This window comes from Dermacentor silvarum, chromosome 2 (assembly GCF_013339745.2).
Source record: "Dermacentor silvarum isolate Dsil-2018 chromosome 2, BIME_Dsil_1.4, whole genome shotgun sequence".
NCBI classification, from domain to species: domain Eukaryota; kingdom Metazoa; phylum Arthropoda; class Arachnida; order Ixodida; family Ixodidae; genus Dermacentor; species Dermacentor silvarum.
Window position 1 is genome coordinate 231,959,320 of NC_051155.1, and position 23,048 is coordinate 231,982,367.

Genomic DNA, 23,048 nt, shown 5'->3' on the forward strand with positions numbered 1-23,048 from the left:
GTATTAACAAGGTTTTACTGTATATATTTTTATGCACTGAAATTTACTTCCGCTTAAGTTTTTTTGTGGCCTCTGTGTTTGTATGAATGTAATTTTTTTTCCTGTCTTGTTTTTATTTTCTGACCTGATGAACAATCTTTTTTAAACTAAACAAATACAAAGGCCTGTATTAATGTCCCTGTTTAGTTCTATGCTTTAGACTTGTCAGTCATTTTATACCATTGGGCTGAAACTGGCGTGCAATGATTTCATTTTATGTTTCTAGGTACGGCCGTGTGGAGGTTCTGTCAGGTTTTATGAATGGCCTGTTTCTTGTTGTCATTGCCTTTATGGTGTTCAGCGAAGCCATAACAAGGCTTTTTGATCCTCCACAAATCAAGACTGAACGTCTCCTGGTATGTTGTTCTGTCAGCTATATTAACCTATGTTAATGTTATTCTGTGTACCTATTTCACGTTTTAGCATGCTCTTTGGAAATTTTCACACTTCCTAAAAGCGAAGGTTCCTTGCCGTCTTCCCATGGGTTTCGCGTGTAGCTGGTGTATCGTCCTCCAAGTAGGTTTTGTATATGGCACAGACTTTGGGACCAATAAAGTAATGCCTGTAAGTGCACCTCTGCTCTGTACAATGAAACCATAAATCATGACACAAAATTTGTACATATAATGTAGGCTTATAGGTATCGATCTCTCTAGCATGCATGCCTAATAATATAATAGTCCGTGATAATAAATAGCTTCTTTGATTTCCCTAATTTTCTTATATATTTGGACCACTTGGACCACTGGTTACGTACCACTGCACGTGGCGAAAGGGCTCGTTTTGGCAGCCATGGTAGACTACGCTACGCAGCACGCCGCTGCCAACTCGGAGACCTCGCGCAGCAGATGCAGCTGCACGCATTGCAAAGATGAAATTATTTTTAAATTAGTAATAATGTATTACTAAGAATGTTCTCGCGTTCACGAAATCAGCCAATAGCATTGGTCGGCCAACTGCTTTCGATGTAACGGCATTGCGAAAGCGAGGGCGTGCGATTTTTTGCTGTGTTTCACACGGAGATTGTAACTTCCCTGCTGCATGTCATGCAATAATATTTGGCTCACATGTTAACAGCAGCCTCTACAACAGATCGAAAAGGGTTTCAGGGCCCCTTTAAATGTATTTATTTACATACCTGTTATACTTCTCTGTGCATGCACCGCTTATCACCATTCTTCCCTCAGCAAGCGTCATATACTATTACCTTCCACCTCGTGACATTGCTGTGTCGACATCTCAAAGTGTGCAGCTGCCCGATTTGGTGTTTGAATTTTGGCATAGCTTGTGAACAGTGTTCTGCCTAAGCATAAATGTTGCATGATAATAAAGTTGTGACCTGTGCAGTGCATAAACTTAGACATTGCTTGAGATTACACATTAGTGCATAGAATGAAAATAAATACAATTTTGCATGTTGGATTTAAATGTATAGCATTTATTTAACCGCTTCACTAAAGAATCGCTTCACATAGATTCCAACATGTGCATTGCATCTGCACAATTTCCTAACTTTTTAAGCATAGACTCATCAGAAGAAAGCTCAGAAATGCAGAATGGGTATTTCACAATTTCAATTCATGTCCTCATATGAAAACTGATCTAAAAGCTCCTGAATATGTGCTGCCCTTCCTTGGTGGAGAGTGCTGCACTACAAGACAGTGCACCTAGTAGCATCAGTAAAGAGTTAATCTAGCATCTTTTCGCCTTTTAGGATAGAAGTTGCATTTTTAGGTGAAATTCTGATTGAAGGTTACATGAGAAGTCCGATACCATCTACTTGTGTGTCAATGGGCCAGTGGATATGAACACTCGCACTCTAGTCAATGAATAGGGAATTTTTTTTTTTTTTTTTTAGGGGCTGTTACCAAGCTCCTGAATGGCTCATGCTAGGATCAGAGAGGGATCGCATGGTCATATCAGAAAATAACTCAGCACTACAGGTTAGCCAGGACAGTGTACCAGCCAGCACACAAATTGCTTAACAAGCGACAAGAAGTAGCTTGGAAGCGACTCCAGACAAATACCTACCCCAGCACTGTAGTCTGTCGCTACTGCTACCCAGACCAATACCCGAACACCTGTAACCATTGTAAGCAAAAAGCAGATCTGTTCCACATTATGTGGTCGTGTCCAGCGGACGATCATACGAATCATGAAATAAATAATACTGAGCAGTGGGAGGCCATGTTGCTCAGCTCCGACCCTGACCTGCAGGCCAAGGTCATCAAGAGAGCTGAATAAGCTGCCCCAGGCCCAGGCCGCTCGTGGCCACCTAAACGCAAGGTCGCCCTTGAATACCTTGTTTCTCAATAAAGCCTTTACTCACTCACTCACTTTAGGGGCTGTTGACACTTTTTTGGGAGCTGTTGACACGGCATAGTTGCTGCTCAACTGTGGTGCTGGAAATTTGTGCTCAGTGCACATCGTTATGGAAAGAAGTTTTTTTGCTTTTGCCTCGGCAGTTGGCATGGTAGATGGCTGTCTGTGCAGGGAAGAAGACTTACACGAAGCTGTTTGGCAGTATACGGAGTTCAATACTGCGTGTGCAGATACGATTTTCGTTCGATGTAGCTGCAGGGTTTGTACACCTCCTTGAAATCCTTGGAAACCCTTGAATCTGGAAAAATAGATCCAAGGGCTTTTAGCACTCCGTGAAATTAAATATGCTACTTGAATTCCTTGAAAACTGGGGTTGGGCTCAACATTTGAACATTCAAAATAACAAACTCCACATAGCACTGTGTCATGAACACTGTCTATCGGGAAACAATCCTTGATATTTTCTTTTGAGTGTGTTGCCGAACGATGAGCGAGAGCTGCCAATGATAGCCTTGTTTAAATCACCATTGCCATCGTGGAGCTAGACAAAGCCAGGTTAAGCAACCTAACCGTGCCTCCATTTTGTTGATTTGCTAGTTGATTCACATTGCAGCTGTCATGGCTCGACTTTCGAGCCATAGTCTCCAGAAATGCCTGATGGAATGCAAGTTTGAGCCATTTGGCTTTAACATGAGTATCTTTGGCCGAAGTTAGACGCTGCTAACCATCATGCCAGAAGGCGGTTGACATCATTACAATGGGAATGTCAACTTAGAAAAGCCACCTGAAGTGCTTGAAATGTGTGTACTCCTCAGCAGGTGCTTAGCTGCAAGAAATTGCAGCTAAAAAGGAGATACCACTATTTTCAGTGTTTCCCCCTCCTTGAATTTTCGCCTTCAGCATGCTTGAAATGCTTGGATTTTTCTTGGATATATAAAGTCGAGTATTCTGTATGAGCCCTGCAGCTCTGTCTTTTATTATGTATTCTTGTTGCAGCCTCTCTGCATTTAGAAAATTTTCTATATATATGGGTTAGAACTTAGATGTAATCGAGTGTGTCTGTGCGTTCCCTTTGTTATACATAGTAGTAATTGTTGTATACGGTTATTAACAGTATTCCCCCCACCCCTTACTTTTTTTTTCAGACTGTTTCTGTTGCTGGTCTCATTGTGAACCTCATAGGAATCGTTGCCTTTCGTCACACTCACTCACACAGCCATGGTGCCAGCCACAGCCAGAGTCATGCTCACAGTCATGCTCACAGTCATGGACATAGTCATATGGGTGCCAACACAAATTTGCAAGGTAAGCTGCATCACTTTGTTCATTTCATCGTTACAATGGATGAGACCAAGTTTGAAATGAAGTACCTTATTGGTACACTTATACTGCTTAAATCTCTTACGAATAGGCAAAAGTTCTTAGACAGTGATGTAACTCGACATTGATAGAGCACAGACGAATGATTCATGTATAATTCAGTGGACTTGTGTTTCATGAGGTGGAGAAAATACTCAATGGTGGTGGAAGGAACCTGCATGATTGGTGGTGGTTGAATTGAAAGCGTTGATTTGCAGCTGGCCTCAATTTACAATTGTTGTTGTGCAAATTACTGCAGTTCTGTTTTTATCCTGTAAGGTGTTTAAGAAAAATTATTCTTTTGAGCTTGCTTGTTCAGGTGTGGTGTTGAGGAGCATAGTGTAGTGCTTGAATGTTACACATGCAAATGCTGACTGGACCTTTCAGTACCATAATATGCGATTCAGAGCCACTACTGTGGATATGCTTATGTTTTTTTTTTTTCTTTAATGCTGCCTTTGTAAAGTGCTACATATTTTGCCAGTACTAGTGTGTAGTTGCAGGAAAGTTGATTTGACAACACAGTCAAACTTACACACTTTTCTAGAATTTAGTGGACGACCCGTACAGCATGTAAAGAAGATGACATATTATTGTAAATACTACTATACCCAGGAAACTTAAATGAAGAGCTGGAGGTACCACTGTTTACAAAAGATTTTGGAGCACTGAATCTGCAAGAAAATAGCATATACAGTCAACGTTCGATTTTTGGGACTCCCTAGGGGCCGCGAAAACATTTGAAAAATTGGGCAGTCTGAAAAAATAAATGCATGCCTTTTACTGCCCCCAAGGGCCCAAATCGCCGCAGGCACGTCCGAAATAGCTCTGAAGGCCTGCCAGTATTAGGCGCATCGGTGCTCATACTGTGGCAGGATTCGGCAGGTGCATGCGTGTATAATTAAGGAATACATACTGTGTCATGTGACAGTTGCCCCTTCCCACTCTTCGTATGCTTCACCGCAGTACTTTGCGTATGCTTCACCGCGTATTATTATTTTTAATATTATTATTAGTATTATTGGATTTGAAAACATACATACATTTGACAGGAAAGGGAAAGCGAGGAGCAGGCAGCTTCATCGCGTAACACTGCTGTATTGAGGTGAATCTGACTTTCGGGAACCGGCATTATGCAACGCATCTTTCTTTCCGAGTTTTGAAGCCATTGGCGAGAATTACAAAGGCGGAGTCAGTGCCATTCCTGACAGCGGCGAATTCATTCAAAGATAAAGACGGTACCAAACAGCAAGAAGCTTGCTAGCGAACGTCAATGCAGGTAGGCCTAGTGTTGCTGCAGTGGTGGCTATGACAGCTACCAGAACTGTGTGCGAGAGCGCCTGTTCGAGATGGAGATTTAATCAAAATGCTAGTGGCTTCGATAACACTGTTTCAGACCTGCGGTCATGGTAAAAAGTCCAGAAAATTGGACGGCGAAGAGTTTTTGCATCTGAAATTTCAGATGTTCTTATACGTTGACTCTATGGGGTACGGAGGGGGGGGGGGGGGTGCCCGAATTATCGAACGTCCGGAAAATCGGTTGTTGACTGTATTTCAGCACAGCTAATGCATACATGTATATACCAGGATGAAAAGGCACATTGTGTGCTTCACAAAGAGAAACGCACATTGCACCAGTGAAATCAAGCATAAATGCTGAAGCTGCAAAGATATGCCACTTTTTCATACCTTCTGTGCTCCATAGCTTTAGAGGTCTGGTGCATATATGGAGAGATGTGAAAAATACAGAAACGACTATAAAAATGAAAAAGCTTTGCAACATTATTGCACTAGGCTGCCTATAAAAATGTGCAAGTATGAGCATTTACTGTCTATATTTCTTCGCAGTATTGCACATACACATGCTTCCAGTTTCTCATTATAACTCATTTGGGGTTTCAGCAACGTGTCATTACCTTTCTTAAAGGGACACTGAAGGCAAATATTACATCAAGTTAGAGTGATAGATAAATTCTCAAGAATGTCTAAATCATCAATATTATTGAGAACAGAGCTTTGCAATCGTGAAATTGACGTAAATGCAGGACACGATTTGAGACTCCACTGGTGCATTCAAGTACTAGCCTGATGGCGTAGATACTCCTCATTATAATCTTGTCACTAGTACTAAACAACTCATAATAAAAAAAAATTGCATTGCATTGCATTAGACGGAAGAAAATGCTACTTGTTTACTTCTATTCAATTCTTGGAAAAAAGAACTTTTTGACATTACCTTCGAGAGCGATGCGGGCAGTCGAAAGGTTTAGTTTTCACTAGACTCTGCACCGCCCGCACTTTCGCGTTTCAATGGTTTCATTATCGCGTAGTGCTGCACTGGTTTTGCTGGCTCATGAAACTTGCACAAACTGCAAGTAGCAGAGAACGAGGCCCATGGGGATTGACGTTGTAGATCGTGATTATGGTTTGGCACGCGCATCCCCTTCCTCTTTCGCACTGTCAGCTCTCTCTTGGCTCGGTTTCTGGTCGTGGTGTTGCGTTTTAAGCAAGAAACCATGACGCCATCTGTCGGGCACAGTGTTCCTTACCGACGGCAGTAAAGGGCAGTGCTGTTGTATGCAACATCACAACTTCCCGCTCGAGGGCGGGGGATTTGAATGGCGCTAGAGGTTTACGGTCCCTTCAGATGCAATTTTCCCTTAAACTAAGTCCTTTCTTGGCATGAAACAAGCGCTGCGAGGTTTCTGGAATGGTATTTTAACAAGCCACATGTACTTAATATTTGCCTATAGTGTCCCTATAAGAAATGGTTCAAATTGTTGGTTTTACAGCAGAACAGTGCTGGTCTTTTGCTTTCTCTGCCAGTGCGAGTACACGTTCCCATGCAGGATTTATGTAAAATTTTTGAGCTCGCAAGCGTTACACCTGGTCATTAATCACCGTATCTTATTTTCTTATTTGTCTCTTTGCAGGTGTTTTTCTGCACATTCTAGCCGACACTTTAGGCAGTGTTGGTGTGATTGTATCGTCTCTGCTCATTGACCAGTTTGGACTGCTCGTGGCGGACCCCTTGTGTTCTGTGTTTATCGCCGTGCTCATCTTTGTCAGCGTGCTGCCTCTTCTCAAGCATTCCTCCATGATCTTAGTGCTGAGGACGCCCTGCCAGCTTGAAGGCAAGAAGCTGCCGTCCGTGCTAAGCAAAGTAAGAAGCAGTCACCATTGTTTTGTTGCATGTAGTCTTCAGTATGAACTGCGTGTTCTGAGAGGGTACTCCTCAGATCGCAATAGTTCTCGGTTCAAAGGGCCTTTCAAACCAAAGTGAGCATGTACAGAGTATGCATTCATTGATTGCACAGTCTAGCACTGACTTAGATGCATTGTAGTTTAGTATTAGGCAATGTAGCGTACAAATGCTAGTGGCTTCAGTCAAGGTATTGTTTGCGTGAAGCAGCATTGACATCAGGGCTGTGGCCATTGTACACATGTAGATTCTAATGAGTTTAACCTCTCAACTACCATTAGAAATTCCTAAAAATTAATTAAAAGTGCAGATTCTTTTTTTTAAGCTTAATTTTGTGCTTTTTTGTTTTCTGCAAATATGATACCAGGAATTTATACAGCGCTCTTACTGCTCTTGTGGAAAAAAACTGCTTAATTAATTGTATATTACAGTGGAACCTTGTTAAACCGTACCTGACGGGGACACAAAGAAAGTATGGGCTAAGTGTTACCACCGCTTACCTGAAAGCCAGAAATATGCACTTACCTGCCTGAGAGAGGACTTGAAACGTGTTTTGCAAGAGAACGAGGAAAACTTTTTATTTCATTGGAAATGTTACAGACATAGGCGCGCACAATAGCCAGGAAGCTGGGAATCGCCGTAAAAGACTTCCGCGCCAGCTCCGTTAGACAACTCGCTTCATGTGACGGAATGAACTGTCGCTGAGGCGGCGGACGTTGTGCCAGCGGATCCCATCCGCCTATGAAGACAAGGTGATAGATTTTCATCGCTTCGTAACAAGGATCCGCAAAAAGAACGGCTTCCCCCTGTCACAAATAGGGAACGCCGACCAAACTCCATTGACCTTCGACATGCCCCGAAACACAACAGTGAACAAGAAGGGTGCTCGGAGTGTCCTCGTCAAAACTTCCGGTGCAGAGAAGCAGCGATGCACAGTAATGCTCGCAGTGATGGCAGACGGGCGAAAAATGCCACTATATGTAATATTGAAAAGGAAAACTATTCCGAAGGGAAACTTTCCCCGTGGCATCCACATCCGTGCTCAAGTAAAGGGGTGGATGACAGCAGAACTGATGGTCAATTGGATTAAGACTGTTTGGGGACGAAGACCAGGAGCGCTTCTGCTTCCATCGCTTCTTGTGCTGGACAGTTTCAGAGGCCATCTTGTGGATAGTGTTCGTGCTGAACTTAAGGAGCTACGCACGGACATTGCAGTGATCCCTGGGGGTCTGACGTCACAGCTACAGCCTTTCGACGTGTCCGTGAACAAACCATTCAAGGACAATGTCCGAAAAGTGTACGCAGAGTGGATGGCGGCGGGCGAACACAATTTTACGCCGAGCGGCAAAATCCGAAGGCTGTCTGTGGAGGTGCTTTGCTCCTGGATCGTAGAAGTTTGGAGCGGTATCTCTGACGAGGTAGTGGTCAAGAGCTTCAAGAAGACTGGCATATCTAACACGCTGGATGGGACAGAAGACGACTTTCTGTAGGACTGCGAAGATGCCCCCAGCGATGACACTGCCAGTTCCGACAATTAATCTTGCGCCGACAACAGTGAAGATTCAGACTCGGACTGAAGTGATAATGTAAAATAAAAGGGCAATGTGCAATTCATGTAGTGCCTACGTAATGTGTGCGTTTATTACAAAGGTAAGCCTTACTGAACTTCTATTATTTTTGGTTATGTTCATGATAGCTGTCATAAGAATTCTGACCCACAACTTGTTGGCGTTTTCGGTGCTCAAAATTTTTTTAGGAAAGTTTACCCCGCGTAATGATCACACCCCTAAATTTGCATCAATTTTTCTGATAAAAAAGTGCGATCATTATGCGAGTAAATACGGTAACAAACACCGTGCCTCGATTATTGCTGCAGAACTCGTTTACTGCGACGTGTCATGGGCGATAACGTGGGACTTGACAGCAGCGTCGCAGCCTTCTTTTTTTTATCTGTGCTTTTACCTTTCACCACGAGGTCGTGCTCTCGTCTGTCAGCATTTAGGGAACTCTGGCACTGCAATCTGAAGCTTGGGGCTTCAGACGTTCTTGTGGCTTCGTTTATTAAGCTTTATCTGGGCCTAAATTGGTCTATATTTCAAAGCAATTTATACTTTTTTTTTAATGCAGAGGCCAATAAGATTCTGTAAAATGCATAATTGCTGCTAATTGCTGTTGTTCCGCTTGTCCATGCGTCCGTGGCGTAATGGTTTCAATATTAGGCTTCTGTGCTAGAGGTCTTGTGTTCGAATCCTGCTGTTGGACAGTTTAACTAATGTTTAATGAATTTATAACACAGTATTTTCTTAAATATAATCCCCTTGCAAAGTCACGAAGCCATTTAAAGCCAGAAGGACGAAGTTTAGGCAAATCCATGTATTACCCATCGTTTTGTATCATTCAGATGCTGGCTGAACTGCCTTGCTTGCAGCTTCTCATAGACACTAGTGTCACAGCTTCCTCTAGTAATTGTATGAAACTCTATGCTTGCATGCAGGCACCCTATCGGCAATCGTTCTGCCCATGACGGGCGCCTAGATGGCAAGAAGCAAAAAAAAAAATAGTGTTCCCATCAGAAACTGCAACGTTACGAATTGTGCCGTCTGGAAATTCCCTGGTTTGCTTCTTTGGGCGGCAATAGAAGTGACGGAGGTGTTGGAGGAGGAGGAGGGGAGCTATCCCGGATTTTATTATAATCTATTAGTGCCTCTGATCGTCTCTTCTTTTTCGTGATCGACTCTTCCTATCTTGGAGGTACTCTGCGGCGGGTGCAAATATTGGGCAAGCCGAGATGGCTGGTGGCTTCACGTGCACTGTTTTTCCGTGTGCCAAGTGTTGGAGGCCATGTAATCTCAAGTTTTGGAGACGAAGCGAGAGGCAGCACGAAGCGTTCCCTCCCCTCTATTAGCGCTCTTCATCATGCCAGCATTGCGACAGCAAGTGCTTGCGGTCATCGATTTTGATTTGTTTATGTTGGCCTATGCACTGCGTGACACCATACTTGTTCATTTCATTAAGTAAGCGATTGTTAACTGCAGTTTATACGGTCGGTATAAAAATGCGACCCTTACTTTGTGTAGTTACATAATACTTTGCTATGACTATCAATGATTCACCGTTGGGGCAAAGCTGACTTTTGTTGAAGTTGCTTGAGAAGGAGTACCGGGTTCGGATATGTCAACTAGGAACGCGCGAGCGCTTGGCCGTTGAGGCCACCAATACTTCCAGCACCATCTCATGATAATCACCTGCGTTATAGACTTTACCTCTGCCTGGCTGGCAGCGCACATGCGTGTACCCTCGTCAATAACATTGGTGATTATCACGAGGCTGCGCTGTAACTATAGGTGGCCATGGCTGCCGCACAGTTCCTGTTAAATTATCCGGACCGCTATAATGTAGACGTTTTTTCTTTGTTTCGCTCGATTCTATTGATTCGACTGGCCGATCCTGTTGCGTTATCTGGTAAGGCTTTACAGAGTCGTAAATGATGGTGTATAGCCAGCTACTTTCAAAATGCTTCACATCACATTGATTCCTGCAAAGCCTGCAATTTCATTTCTTTTTCTTTTAGATACTTAAATTATGTTCTCTGATGAGACAGCGCCTATGTGATTTAGGTCCTCCTTTCGTCCATGTCTTTCGCGCTGCTTTAATATTTACAATAGCCCAAGCGCCTGTCCTGAAATACATGCATCATAACCGTGCCCCGACCCACTCCAACCTTTCCCTCGTGTCTGCTCCCTTCTCATTAACTTTGGTTGATGAGGTCTCTCTCCAGAGGTTTCTGTCAGCGGCAGCATTTACACTTTTAGCACATGAAGCTGGAGTACCAATATCCTGAAATATTGTTAGCTGTCAAATGTGCATAAAGGTGGGCTCTGAATCTCATATTTGTGACTTTTTATCTTTTTCCAGGTCTTGAAGATCGAAGGTGTCCTGTCATATCGCAACGAGCACTTCTGGTACCACACCGGGGACGTGCTGGCTGGGTCTCTGCACGTTCAAATTTCCAAGGATGCCAACTCCCAGAAAGTGCTAAGTCAGGTAGCCGCATCTGTTTCCCATGTGTCACCTGTACATCTACTATTCATTCCATGTTATAACCTTAAGTCTTATTGCTGGTTAAGAATTAATCTCTCTCTCTCCCTTTCTTTCTATAAACGCAACACATCGTGCCATTTTTTGTCCAGTTTTTAAAAGCCCAACTGTAACTTTGCAGAGTACTACCGTATTTACTCGATTGTAACGCGAGTTTTTTTCCAGATTTTTGCTAGCTGAAGTCGACCCTCGCGTTACAATCGAATACCGAAATTCAAGTTTTCTAAAAAGTGCAATGATGCACCCAATTCTAATCAACGAGTGAAATGTGCGAGTGAAAGCGCGCTTTCACGGAGAGCGAACACGCGGCAGAGAGCAAACACAAAGTCTTCCGTCGTGCGAAAGGTCTTGGGGGGATGGGAGGGAGGGAGCATAGTCAACGTTTAGCTGCAGCACTAAATGCATATCTTGCGACCAGGCGCAAGGGGTTTCGGCAACTCAATTTCGCGCGTGAAAGGAGGAAAGCCGGAAGGCAGCGCGGGAGCGAAGGGGCGCGGCTTCTACTCTGCCACCATGCCGCGTACTTGTACATTGCGCGCGGCCGCCCAGAGTAGAGCCGCCCCTCCTCCCTCCCCACCCTCCCCCCGGAGCCTTGCACATGACGGAAGACGGCGCACTTCCTTCCCGCTTTCCTCCCTTGCGTGCGTCAGGTTGAGCCACGATCGTCAACTGGCACGCTTTCACTCGCACATACAGCATACGGCGTGCGGCGGCGATTATTGACCTTGGGCTTTATACGGAACCTCATGGCGATAGCAATAACAGGAATGCACCTGGAGTGTCCATGTAATTGCTATCGCAATAAAATCGTTGTTTTGGTTATAGTCCGGTACTGCTTATAGTGTATATTCGTGACTCCAGCAACTTACGTTATATAAGAGGTCTACACTGTATTTGGTTTCTCGAACATTCAGTGTATATTAGGCTAAAGACCGGCGGTCGGGGCACAGCTGCATCCAAATTTTCCCCAACTCACAGCGCTTGTCATTACAAAGACCACTTGCATTCATGCGGTCGGTGGAAACAACCTATACACGAGGCTAATGGGGAAAACGGTGACAGAAGCAGCTTGTGTGACATAAGTGCATATGGAAATGGTGATGTTATTTGCTTCAAAGTCGAAATGTAGCAGGCTATGGGAAATTTGGATTGAGCAGCTGCCGGGAAAAAAGATTTTTATCTATCGGGTTGCAACTAAGGCCTCTGTGTTTGTTTGTTTCCCTGCTATTTTAACATTTCTTCAAGTCACTGTAATAAATACTTTACAGAGACAGATTGACAGTCCCGACACCATATGGAAGTATCCTTACATAATATATTAGAGTGCTTCAGCTTGTCCGTTATCATATTACCGTGTCCTTATTATCGGGTTGCCAGAAACAGCACCGCTGGTGACATCTCAAGGGCACAGAGTTTAATGGGAGAGTTCACGAAGCCAATACTGCAACGACCTACCATATTTTACATAACTGCTGGTGTAAAGTGTCAGTAGTGACATAATCGTTAATGTGCAGTAATTTTATGATGTTCATTCGACGAGAACTCTCACGCAACACAAAAGCATTTCGAACACATTGTATTTTGACGAAGTGTTGCGAGATGGCGCTATTAGCGTTGCTACAGCAGCCCACAGCTGCGGTAATCCGTTAACAGTAATATGGAAGACCAGCATGCCCAACACACTGTCCTTTTGAAACAGCAATAACTTTATCGGCGAGCCATGGCTTTCTATTGCGGAAACACAATGTTTAATATTACTGTATACTATAGAGCCAGAGGAATGCACATGACGTACACTGTCATGTGAGCTCCTTTGGCTCTATGCTACGTCTCTTTTGTGCCGTTTCATTGCCTTGCAAACTGAACAAAAAAAAAAAAGCAGGTGAACGTGCCTGAAGAAAAAAGTGAAAAACAATCGTTTCTCCTGTGGTGAACTTATCTCGCTCTTCACGCAGGTCACATCGCTGTTCAAGGAACTGGGTATGCAGCACTTCACCGTTCAAGTGGAAAAGGAAGAATTCTTCCAGCATATGTCCGGCCTTCGCGCTAGTACAAACTACTACAGCAATGCGCTGCTTAGGTCAGCGGCGCATCAGGCCTCCAATGGTGCCTTGTCTCTGTGTATTGTGAAGTCGATATAATTCCGTGCAGGGGACCCACATCGCAACTTCCTCAGCGTGTGCTTAATGGACCCTATTGTTTTGTACAGTGGAACTGGTGCATAGTGTATGCATAATAAAATGACGTTGTAATACTGTAACTGAGCTTTAACGTACATTTTAGCAAGATACATTTGCACAGTGTGTGAAAATTTGTGGTTAAGAGCAGCGACGTGGCCCTGCCTGTGCACCCATTGCTGCAGCGCATGGTGTTTGTGTGGTATATTTAAGCGCCATGCTTCTAATCTATGCTTTAGGAGGAGGAGTAGATTTTAATGAAGAGAAGGGAGCAGAGGGAAGCATGTCAAAATATAGATGTGCTGTATACGTGTCAAAGCATGCGTTACGAGCACACAGGCACTACACAAGCACTGTAGTGCCCCGAGTGTTGTGCGGGAAAATAACCACACATGGCAAAGCCGGTCTTGTACTTATGCAAGAAAAAAAAAAAAAAAACACACTCAGGCATGCTTGTACATAAAAATCTTGTTATAGCAAATTTGCGCCGTGCAAGGCCGTGTCGCATGTCTCGTTTGCGTTATGTCTACAGCAGTAGCTCGAACAGGCACGTATGTTGATTGGTCATGTTATGTATATAGTCTGGCTTTCGGGCCTCTGTTGGGAAGGGGTGACAGGGCTGGGATGGGAGTTACATCTCCCAGTATAGACGCTTATTGTTCGGGCGTTCGAGATTTACAGGTCGCTATATCTAACAGCAAGCGGCACAATTGAAAGGCGCCGCCTTTAACCTTTTGGCCTTTCCGCCTTTGGATCCCGTGTCAATATTACAATGACAATTTTCAATGCGAAACATATTCTTTTCATTATGCCAGGCACATTGCAGTAGGTAGGCAGGTTCCCATCTTGACTCGTTTATGGTCAAAAAAGTTAAAATATATGCTCGATGGTGGAATCGAACTGACGTTCCCCAGCATACAAGCCTGGTGCCTTGCCCGGTGCAATACCCATTAGGCCACACAGGCCTTTCTTTTCTTTTTTTTTGTTTTAATACGTCTTTATTCTTTCCTGAAGTAGGCTTAAGCCTTGCTGCAGAACTTTGGGGAAAAGGTATGGGGGAGGCCAGGGAGGGGGGATCACTGTCTTCATCAATGTCTGTTGGCCCTATCGTCCTCTCGGCAAAGAACCGGCCAGATCCCTCTGGTTCCTGGAAGTATTGTAGAAACGCCTTTCTTTCCTTAATTCATTAGGTCATAGATGCGTGCATTGCTCTCTCGTACCAACGTTAACTATCGCTTTGAGACGTTGGTGCGTTCGTCAGATTGCACAACAACAATTTTCCTAAAAACCACCACCAACCTTCTACCGCATCAACCGCCCCCGACCATAAAGATGGGTGAAAGAGCCAAAGAAAGCTATTCGCTTTAAAGAAGATACTTAGCTGTCAGGAGTGCACATTCCTTGCTTGAAGTGAGTTCGTACGTGAGCTGTCTCCAGATTACAAACACATAGGATAACTTTTGCAACGTTGCTTTATAACGTGCACGCCGTAACGGTGCAAAATGCACGTGTCTTGGATTCTTGTTGTAAGGAATGAAAAAAGTTGTCGCAGTTTCACCTGAAAGGTGAAGCATCAATTGCGATAGCAAATTTGTAGAGAGATATACGGAGTAATGATATTAGCTTTATCAGCTGTATAAACTTGGACATGCAGCAGCACCGGCAACGCGCCGAACTGTTGTCGACGCCGTCGGCATTTTGCCCGCGTTCGCTCAAAATGCGTGCGGCGTTGGTGACTGTTGCCGGAGCCTCTGATATAAATAGGCACTTGGTGCCGCAGCTAAACGTCGCCTCCCTTCCCTCCCCCTTCCCCCCCTCCCCCACGGCCTCTCGCGCATCGGAAGAAGGCGCGTTTGCTCTACATATATGGTGATTGTAAAGGAGGAAAGAGACGCCTACTTCTGCAGCCCTTAAGGAAGCACGGCGCAGAACGCGCGTTTGTTCTCCGCCGTGCGTTCACTCCCCGTGAAAGAGCGCGTCCCTCGCGCCCTTTCACTCGCACATACAGCGTTCGGCGGCGCGCGGCCACGATTTCATCTCCATTGACGTCATACGGAACCTCACGGCGACGGCGACGGCGACGCCGACGGCAGAAATCTGCTTTTGAGTGTCCATATAATTGCTATCGCAATAAAAAATTGACCGAAGGGCTAATTGTTGACAGTAATAGCAAGTTTTAGCATCGAGTACGATCTCTTCGGACGATGTTCCATCAATACGCGGGTGCAACATTTTATCACCACGCAGCGCGCAAAGCTAGTGCTGCTGGTCAGAAGGAAGAATACCCAAGCAGCTACCAGGGGTGATATTCTGTAAGAGTCCACCTAGTGGACTGTCCACTTCGGCTATCACCATTCGCGCTCGTGAAGCTGGAGCCATTTGCAGTTCGAAGTGGACAGTCCACTAGGTGGACTCCTACAGAATACCCCTCCCCCCACCCATTTGTCCCACAACGCTGACTGCAATGCCACTGGCGTTGCAGACGTCGCACCTCTATGGTGCACTAAGACAGGAGACCAACGGGAAACAGTTGGCGTTTGTCGTCACATGCAGTGAAATAGCTTGACATTTTCTGCCCGTTCCGCTCCAACCAGTGCATCCACATAGCTACTCAGCAGGAACGCTAATGCCCACAATGCTCATACCAGCCACGAAAGGCAGAACGCTGACCTGGATCCGCCACCGAGCCGATTGAGCAGAGCGCTGACGATGCGTCCACTTCGTTTCGTCATTTTAATGCGAGAGCGTTAAGGACCCCGTGTTGCAGAAATTCGGTGTCGACGTCTTGCGTCCGGCGCCGTAGCCGGCGTGGGCGTCCTGTGAGCGAAAAATATCCTATAGATATATGGCACTAAATATGTCTTCTTCCACTAACGTTGCTCACACTTTGACTAACATTCTTTATAAAGTTATTCCTCGGAACTTTGAGAATGACAGCCCACAAACAAATGTCATGAAACAACACTGACAGCGCATGTCTTTTATGTTAAATCTTCTCAAACTGAAATATTAAAAGTGCGGAACAAATACAGAAGATCTGCCCACGCAAGCAGGCCGCGTTTCTACCAGGAAGCTCGCCTTTGTGCATGTATCGTTCGCTGCCAGCGTTTCCCGGTAAACATTACGGTTACAAAAGCTGCAGTTGCCGGGAAGCGTGAGAATGCTATCGCAGTTCCGCTCTTAAAGGCGAAGCTTAAGCGTCCTCGAAATTTTTTTGCAGTCAAATGTACTACATGTCTGAGGAGACCCTCTAACCCTCCGCACGCGAGCGGCGCGTGTGTAGTCGATAGCGGGACAGCACGACACCACCAACGACGACGGAGCAAACGCGCTTCAAGCGAGTGTGTAATTGCCATTGGTATAAAATCGAAAGCATGTGTGAGCACGCGTCACAGATGCAGCAAGAATTCACGCGAATAATTGTCAACCATCACTGTCCTTTGGGCGCGTCACGTCGCATAGCGCGCCAGTTTCTAACATTGCACCGTCTTCGGGTTCGGCCCAGGTCGTAACGGAACAGGTTGTGTGGTGTCTTTGCTGGAGTACAATAAATCAGTGGTCATTCGGTCACCATAGCCGTCATACTGCTGTGGTCGCCATGAAAACTTGACACTTGCTGCGCGCGGGAGCCGCTGCGACGGTCTAAAGTGGTTGAAACATCGAATCTCGTACCCTCCGAATTCTGGCTGGGATTCTGTGTTCATTCCAACAGTTTCCTTTTATACTTAAATTAAAGTGGGTCTCGTAACAACTTGAATGGCAACTCGCAACGTCCAGCAATTATATAGCAATCAACCTTCTTGAATTGAAATTAAAATAGTCTTGAAGTTATATATACTCAGGCGCGGATCCAGGGGGGATGTCCGGATGTACTGACCCCCCCCCCCCCCCTCAGATTTCTGCATCGCCCCCTCACTGACAAGGGGATGGCCCTGTCGCAAAAAAAATATGGCCACCAGCATTCTTCAAAAGTATTTTTCGCGAGTACCAGTGGTATCAGCCATGTAGAAGTAAAGCTAGCTCGCTCACAAGCTTAGTTGTATTCCGTAGGAGTGTGGTGTCGCGAAGTTGCCATGGTTATTTTTTCTCATGAACACCTTGGACCTCCTGGCGCTGGCCGTGCCTTACTCGTCCCGTCGGTGGCGTCGAATGAACGAGGGGACATCCATTTTGCCAAACACGCCGAGGTCCGCTCGAGCGCCTTCGTGCCTAATTAACTTAGTTCTCCCTTGGGGTGTCATCGGCTGCCTCATTGGCTGTCATCGGTTCCGCGACCAACATGCTTAATGAAAGCGATCTCTTGCTGAAGTGTTCATATATAAATAATAACAACTAACAGCTAAACTAAGAACTACGCATAGGCTACTTTTTTTACTGTAGCACTCATTGTATTCACAGTTACACGTTGACAATATCCAGTACGAGCACAGTACCGTTCGTAAGCTACAAGTTTTCATTGTAACTTCGCAGTTTTATTGTCGTACATTAAGCATAGGAGGCTCAAGCCCACCGGATCCGTTTGTCTGAGTGGGCATTCTCGCGGAGCGGGGCGAAGCCTCGAGCCGCGGCTGCGAAGTGAGGGAGCGTGACGTCAGCGGCCAACGCCAGCGCGCGGGCCTAGGATGGCGTCGCGTGGTTAGAGAAACGGGAGCAGATGCGCGCCTTGTGTAAAAGGATGACGTCGCGTGGGAAACAAAACATGAAGACGCTGGCTCGCGTTCTCGCCTGCGACGCCACATCGTTATTCTTGTAGGTGGCGTCGCGAGTATTCATACGCGGTGATTCGCATATCGTAAACAACCAGCGTAGTGGTTGCTGCGTTGGAGCGGACCGTTACGCCCGTATTCAAGAACGTCCCTCTAGTCAACACACCACCACGACTCGAGAGAAAATGGCACCGTCATCCCTCCACAGAAGTGGTCACTGAGCTTCATGATCATTCACGGGAGTTCATGAGAATTGTCGCGTCTTTATTCTCGATTATTCTGCGCAGTACGACAATTGAAATTTGGAGTCTGATATCTCGGAGCACGGACACGCTAGAATAATTATTCCGGCTGATACTGTGTAGAAACTCGACTGCCTCTAAGTTTTCAATACAAACATACCCACTTACTGCAGTCAACAAAAAATTATTGTTCAATTTTAGTTAATTGGGCTGCTCACAGCGATAATTATCATCTCACGTTAGCATGCCTCCCAGTGCCTAACTTTAAGAAAATCATAAAGCTTAGGTTTTAACACCCTGTATTATCAGGCGCAGCCGCCAAGCACATGGCTGTATTGGGTAACGTCCTTTTCCTATAAGCTCGGAGAAACCGATACCTCGCTTCGCTACAGCTCTTATTCCTCTTTCTGGGGTTTTACGTGCCAAAACCAGTTTTGATTATGAGGCACGCCGTAGTGGGAGGCTCCGGATTAATTTTGACCACTTGGGGTACTTTAACCTGCACTACAACGCAAGCACACGGGTGTTTTTGCATTTCGCCTCTATCGAAATGCGGCCACCGCGGCCGGTATTTGATCCCGCGATCTCGTGCTCAACGCCTGAGCTGACTGAGCCACCACGGAGGGCTACATGTGTTGCTTTAGCCGTATAAAATGCGGTTTTATCGTGAGGAAAAACGGTAAATTTCGGTAAATAAGGAAGGCTACTATCATCATCATTGACATCAGCTGACCCCCCCCCCCCCCCCCCCCCTCAGAAAAAACCTGGATCCGCCCCTGTATATACTTTACCCGTTTAAAGTAATTTAGTGTTGCATGAATGTCCCTCTAACAGCAGTCGTCAAAATGCTCTCAGCAGGCATACAGTGCGATGATTTGTTATGGTAAAACCTCGTCCGTCACGAGGTTTTACCATGATGCCTAGCAAAAATTGGAGGACGCTAAAGCTTCACCTTTAAGAGTGGAACGCGATTGCGTTATCGGGCCCCGTTCGGATCGCATTTTTTAGTAGGCTTCACTGCAACACGGAACGTGTGAAAACCAGCTTCAAAGACCAAGCTTACACCGATCCCCTTGAAGTCGGCTTCACCTTTAAACAAAAATGCATTGCTGGGAAGACGTTTTTCTAGGGGTTTATAAGTCGTCTTATATAAAAATGTGAATGCCCTAGGACCTTTTTTATTGTATTAATTATTTCCGATTGCCCCGACGCGCGCGCGTGTCCAAAACGCATTAGGCAGGCTAAGTCCCAATTTGACCTGCCGATGATACGAGCGCCATCTGGATATGATTTTCGCAAGTAACCTACCCGAGCGCGCCGTTGTTGGTATGGTAGAAATGCTGGAAAAGGTGTTTGTGTTTGCCGCTGTTGGTATGGTAGAAATGCTGGAAAAGGTGTTTGTGTTTGAGTTTCCTCGTAACAGAATTATGTTTTCTCGTACATTAAAATTACAGTCCGACGCCACCAGGTCTGTAGGTTGTGGTTAAGTCGTACTTTACCATTTTTCTGGCGGATTTCACTCTGAGAAATTCAATTTTTGTTCACTAACACCTTGCGCCACGCGGAGGGCCTGCGCGGTCGGGGTGGTTCGGGATGGTTTTCTCCGCCACTGACACCGGCGCCGACGCCGGATTTTCTGCGACACGGGGTAACGCTATCGCGGTAAAATGCGCTGGAAAACAGCGTATGCACTAATCTATAAAATCCGTGCGATACTGAACGATATCTCGTTAGAAATTAAGTTTTCGGGTTATCAGAATTTAACTGTGTGGATACTGATTTCTTGGATACTGATTGAAAAAAAAAAAAAACACCCAGGAGCCCCTTTAGCTACGCCTAAGACACTTTAAGGCGAAAGCCTTAGTAATGCTCATGACTATGACTTCGACCATCAACCTTTTTATTCACTTATTACCACATCCGAACCCATTCCATTGGTTTTTGAGTGTTAATCTTTTTTCGCTGAGTCATTGTCATTTTTGCTGAGTCATGGTCATGACTATGACTTCTACCACCATCCTTGAAAGCGGCAAAAAATAAATTGGTAGAACCCATGTCATGATGATTGTACGTCGACGGTAATGCGTTTAGCATTGGATCAATATAGCGAGACAATGTATTGCCACCGTCGAAACGAGTTATGTATGAGGCGGGTGCTGCAGCAGGACTTTAGCGCAACCCTACAATCGAAATGCATGGCGTGCCGGGGTGTGCGAACGCATGAGAAACGCGTCATGCCGCAATCGGGCTCTTCTTTCGCCCGTCGATGATGATGATGATGATTTATTGGCATCCCCTTTGAAATGAGGCGGCGACAAATAGTCACCTAGCCTGCTTGATTTAATCAGGCATACGATACATGTTCTGTATCTAGCATTTTTGTATACCTCTCATTATTCTTTTTCTTCTCAAAAATTTACTTTGTACCGCTACCTATGATTTTAAGAGATCAGGTCGTATCCATCTTTTCCCTGCTTTTTTCCCATCAGTACTCCCGTACACGCTGCGCCTAGGGAGCCTACATACAAGCGCCGTTTTAGGGTGGTGACAACCTTTGTAAGGGTACTTGCCGCCACCAACTAAATTGGCGGGTAAAATTTCCGCCAAATATAGCATGTGGGAATCATAATGGCGAAAAGACCAGCCGACAGACCACGTTCCCGGACCAGTTGATGCCGCGAAACTAATTCATTTTTAAAATAAGGTTTGGCCTCAGCAGCCAGAGACCCATAGTGTGTCTGAGAGCAGTGCATGGCACGTCTACGTTTTAGTTAAACAGGCTTGTTAGCACAGTTTTTATTACAGCACACTTCGAAAAACACCCTTTATATAGTGTGTACAAGGAGAAGGCAACGACAATGTTCAATGCAGTTCTCGTTCTCGGCGTGAGAAAATACTACCACGAGCACGCCACCGTTCCTTATAACTTGTTGCTTTGTATGCTATTGAAAAAAATAAGCTTGATGTGCTAAAATAAAAGGAACAGGCAACTAGTATATTAAAGATGTGTGCAGGTTTCGTGTGCGCATTGCTGCAAAACTAAATTAAATAAATTTATTAGATTGCGTGCCAAAATGGGTACATCAGAGCGTGACAAAAAGAATGCAGAGATGCGCCGCGACATCTAGCGAAATTGAGAATCAAAATGGCTACTCACCAAATTTAGCGGTAAATAGCGCTCGAAATTTTGGAGTTGTCACCACCCTAAAACAGCGCTTGCATGTAGGTTCCCTAGCTGCGCCTAGGGTGCCTCGATGCCCAGCGCCGCCGTCCAGGGTGGAGACAACCCCGCTGGCGCCGCCATATTGAGTCACACCAGCTGAGACTCGGCTACGCTTGCGTTCATAAATAGTGTTATTCGCGGCGCACTTCCAAGTGCTTTGCCTTGATGAGGATTTTTTTATCGGTATCGCATCTGCACATCTTTATAACCAATAGCCGTTAACTCGTCGAAGGTCCAAGACGTAAATGTATGGCGCCGGGAACATGCCCCAAGTTGCCTCATTCAATTTACATTTAACATGCCGTGTGTATGTTTGAAATACGCACTATTTTTTTTTTTGCGCTTCGATGCTTGGTATATAAGGTTTGCGCCCCCCTGTGTCTGGAAGTTTTTCTTTTTCGCTGTTGTATTTTGGCTTACACGACACGCCTCCTTTACCGTAGCCAGCCACTCGCGCACGGTGGTTAGTTTCCCTTGCGTTGCGCGTGCTCTTCGCGTTCGTTGCAATTATTTGACGATATCTACGCGCAATTTTGCTTTTTTTTTGTCCACAAAACTGTGTGCTGGCAGGATTAAGCTGGTGTAAAAATAAGGTTTAGTTAGTGCTGTAGAGAAAAATGTAACGTAACTTGTCTGTGTCAATCTTCCGCAGTACACATAAGAAACCAAACGATGCACAAAATACATTCACTTAGTAATGTCTAGTACAGTCAATCATGAAACATGGAAAATTATATGTACTGTGTGGCGCCTGAAGGTTATGTTGAAAGACGAGATAAAAAAAAATTCGCAAGGTAGGCTCGACACACAATTCGGGATAGTGAGAGTTTTTTTTTTTAATTTATTCATTACATGGGGGGGGGGGGGGGCTCAAGTGAGTACATCAACCTTATTACACATAATATAAATCGAAAACAAGAATGCAAACAAGAAAACGCAACCGCGGGTAATATTAATCAAGATGTCCAGCCAGAATACATCAGCTACCATCGAATACGGCGCATCAGCCAAACACATCGATGGCGAGTACAAAACATTTTATAAATAACCATTAGAACACTGATAACTACATTGAAAAAATAAACAACACTGCATACATATCGCGTACAAAAACCGTAAATGAAACTAAGACAGTCAAATACAGATTAGCAATGTTTTTCACTTCGAAAATATAGTCCATGATGATGTAGGGCTGCTGACTTTAACAGACGGCGCCCATCCTGTCGATTTCCCTCGTACTGGTCCTCTTCAAAGTCAAAACAACAAAAGTGATTATTGATATGAAAAGTTGCCTTGTAAATACAGAGAACCCATTACAATGCTTAAAAATAAATTTTCGCAAAAGTAATGCTGTATTACCTCGCTTCACACGTTTCGAAGAAATGCACAGGCTACAACAGACACCATGCCAGAAAGCGCCGAAACATTTTGGTCCCATGATGCCCCTTAACTCTACTACACCTGGGCATACCGTGCACAGGCATTTAAAGACCGTCATAGTACCCACTACGATCGGGAATGAGCACGAATGACCATCGGCTTACGAGCACCACGCTACAAATATATTCGTCTAAAAAATCAGCTATATAACGTAACAACCTGAGATCCGCAAGATATCTGCTGAGAATAGAGAAAATCACAATATGCTTCGCTTGCCACGTACACAACAGCCGCTCTCCC

At 45.0% G+C, this 23,048-nt stretch overlaps 1 protein-coding gene across 2 annotated transcripts in view; it reads left to right on the forward strand.

Moving 5' to 3' along the window:
- Positions 1 to 13,280, forward strand: part of LOC119442868 (zinc transporter 5-like) — a 34,645-nt gene extending 21,365 nt beyond the window's left edge. For both annotated transcript variants that reach the window (XM_037707912.2, XM_049662427.1), the window contains exons 12-16: positions 266 to 395; positions 3,507 to 3,666; positions 6,654 to 6,883; positions 10,838 to 10,966; positions 12,976 to 13,280. In XM_037707912.2, the coding sequence (XP_037563840.1) occupies positions 266 to 395; positions 3,507 to 3,666; positions 6,654 to 6,883; positions 10,838 to 10,966; positions 12,976 to 13,161 (835 nt within the window). In that variant the 3' untranslated portion in view covers positions 13,162 to 13,280. The remainder of the gene's footprint in view (positions 1 to 265; positions 396 to 3,506; positions 3,667 to 6,653; positions 6,884 to 10,837; positions 10,967 to 12,975) is intronic.
- Positions 13,281 to 23,048: the final 9,768 nt, after the last annotated feature.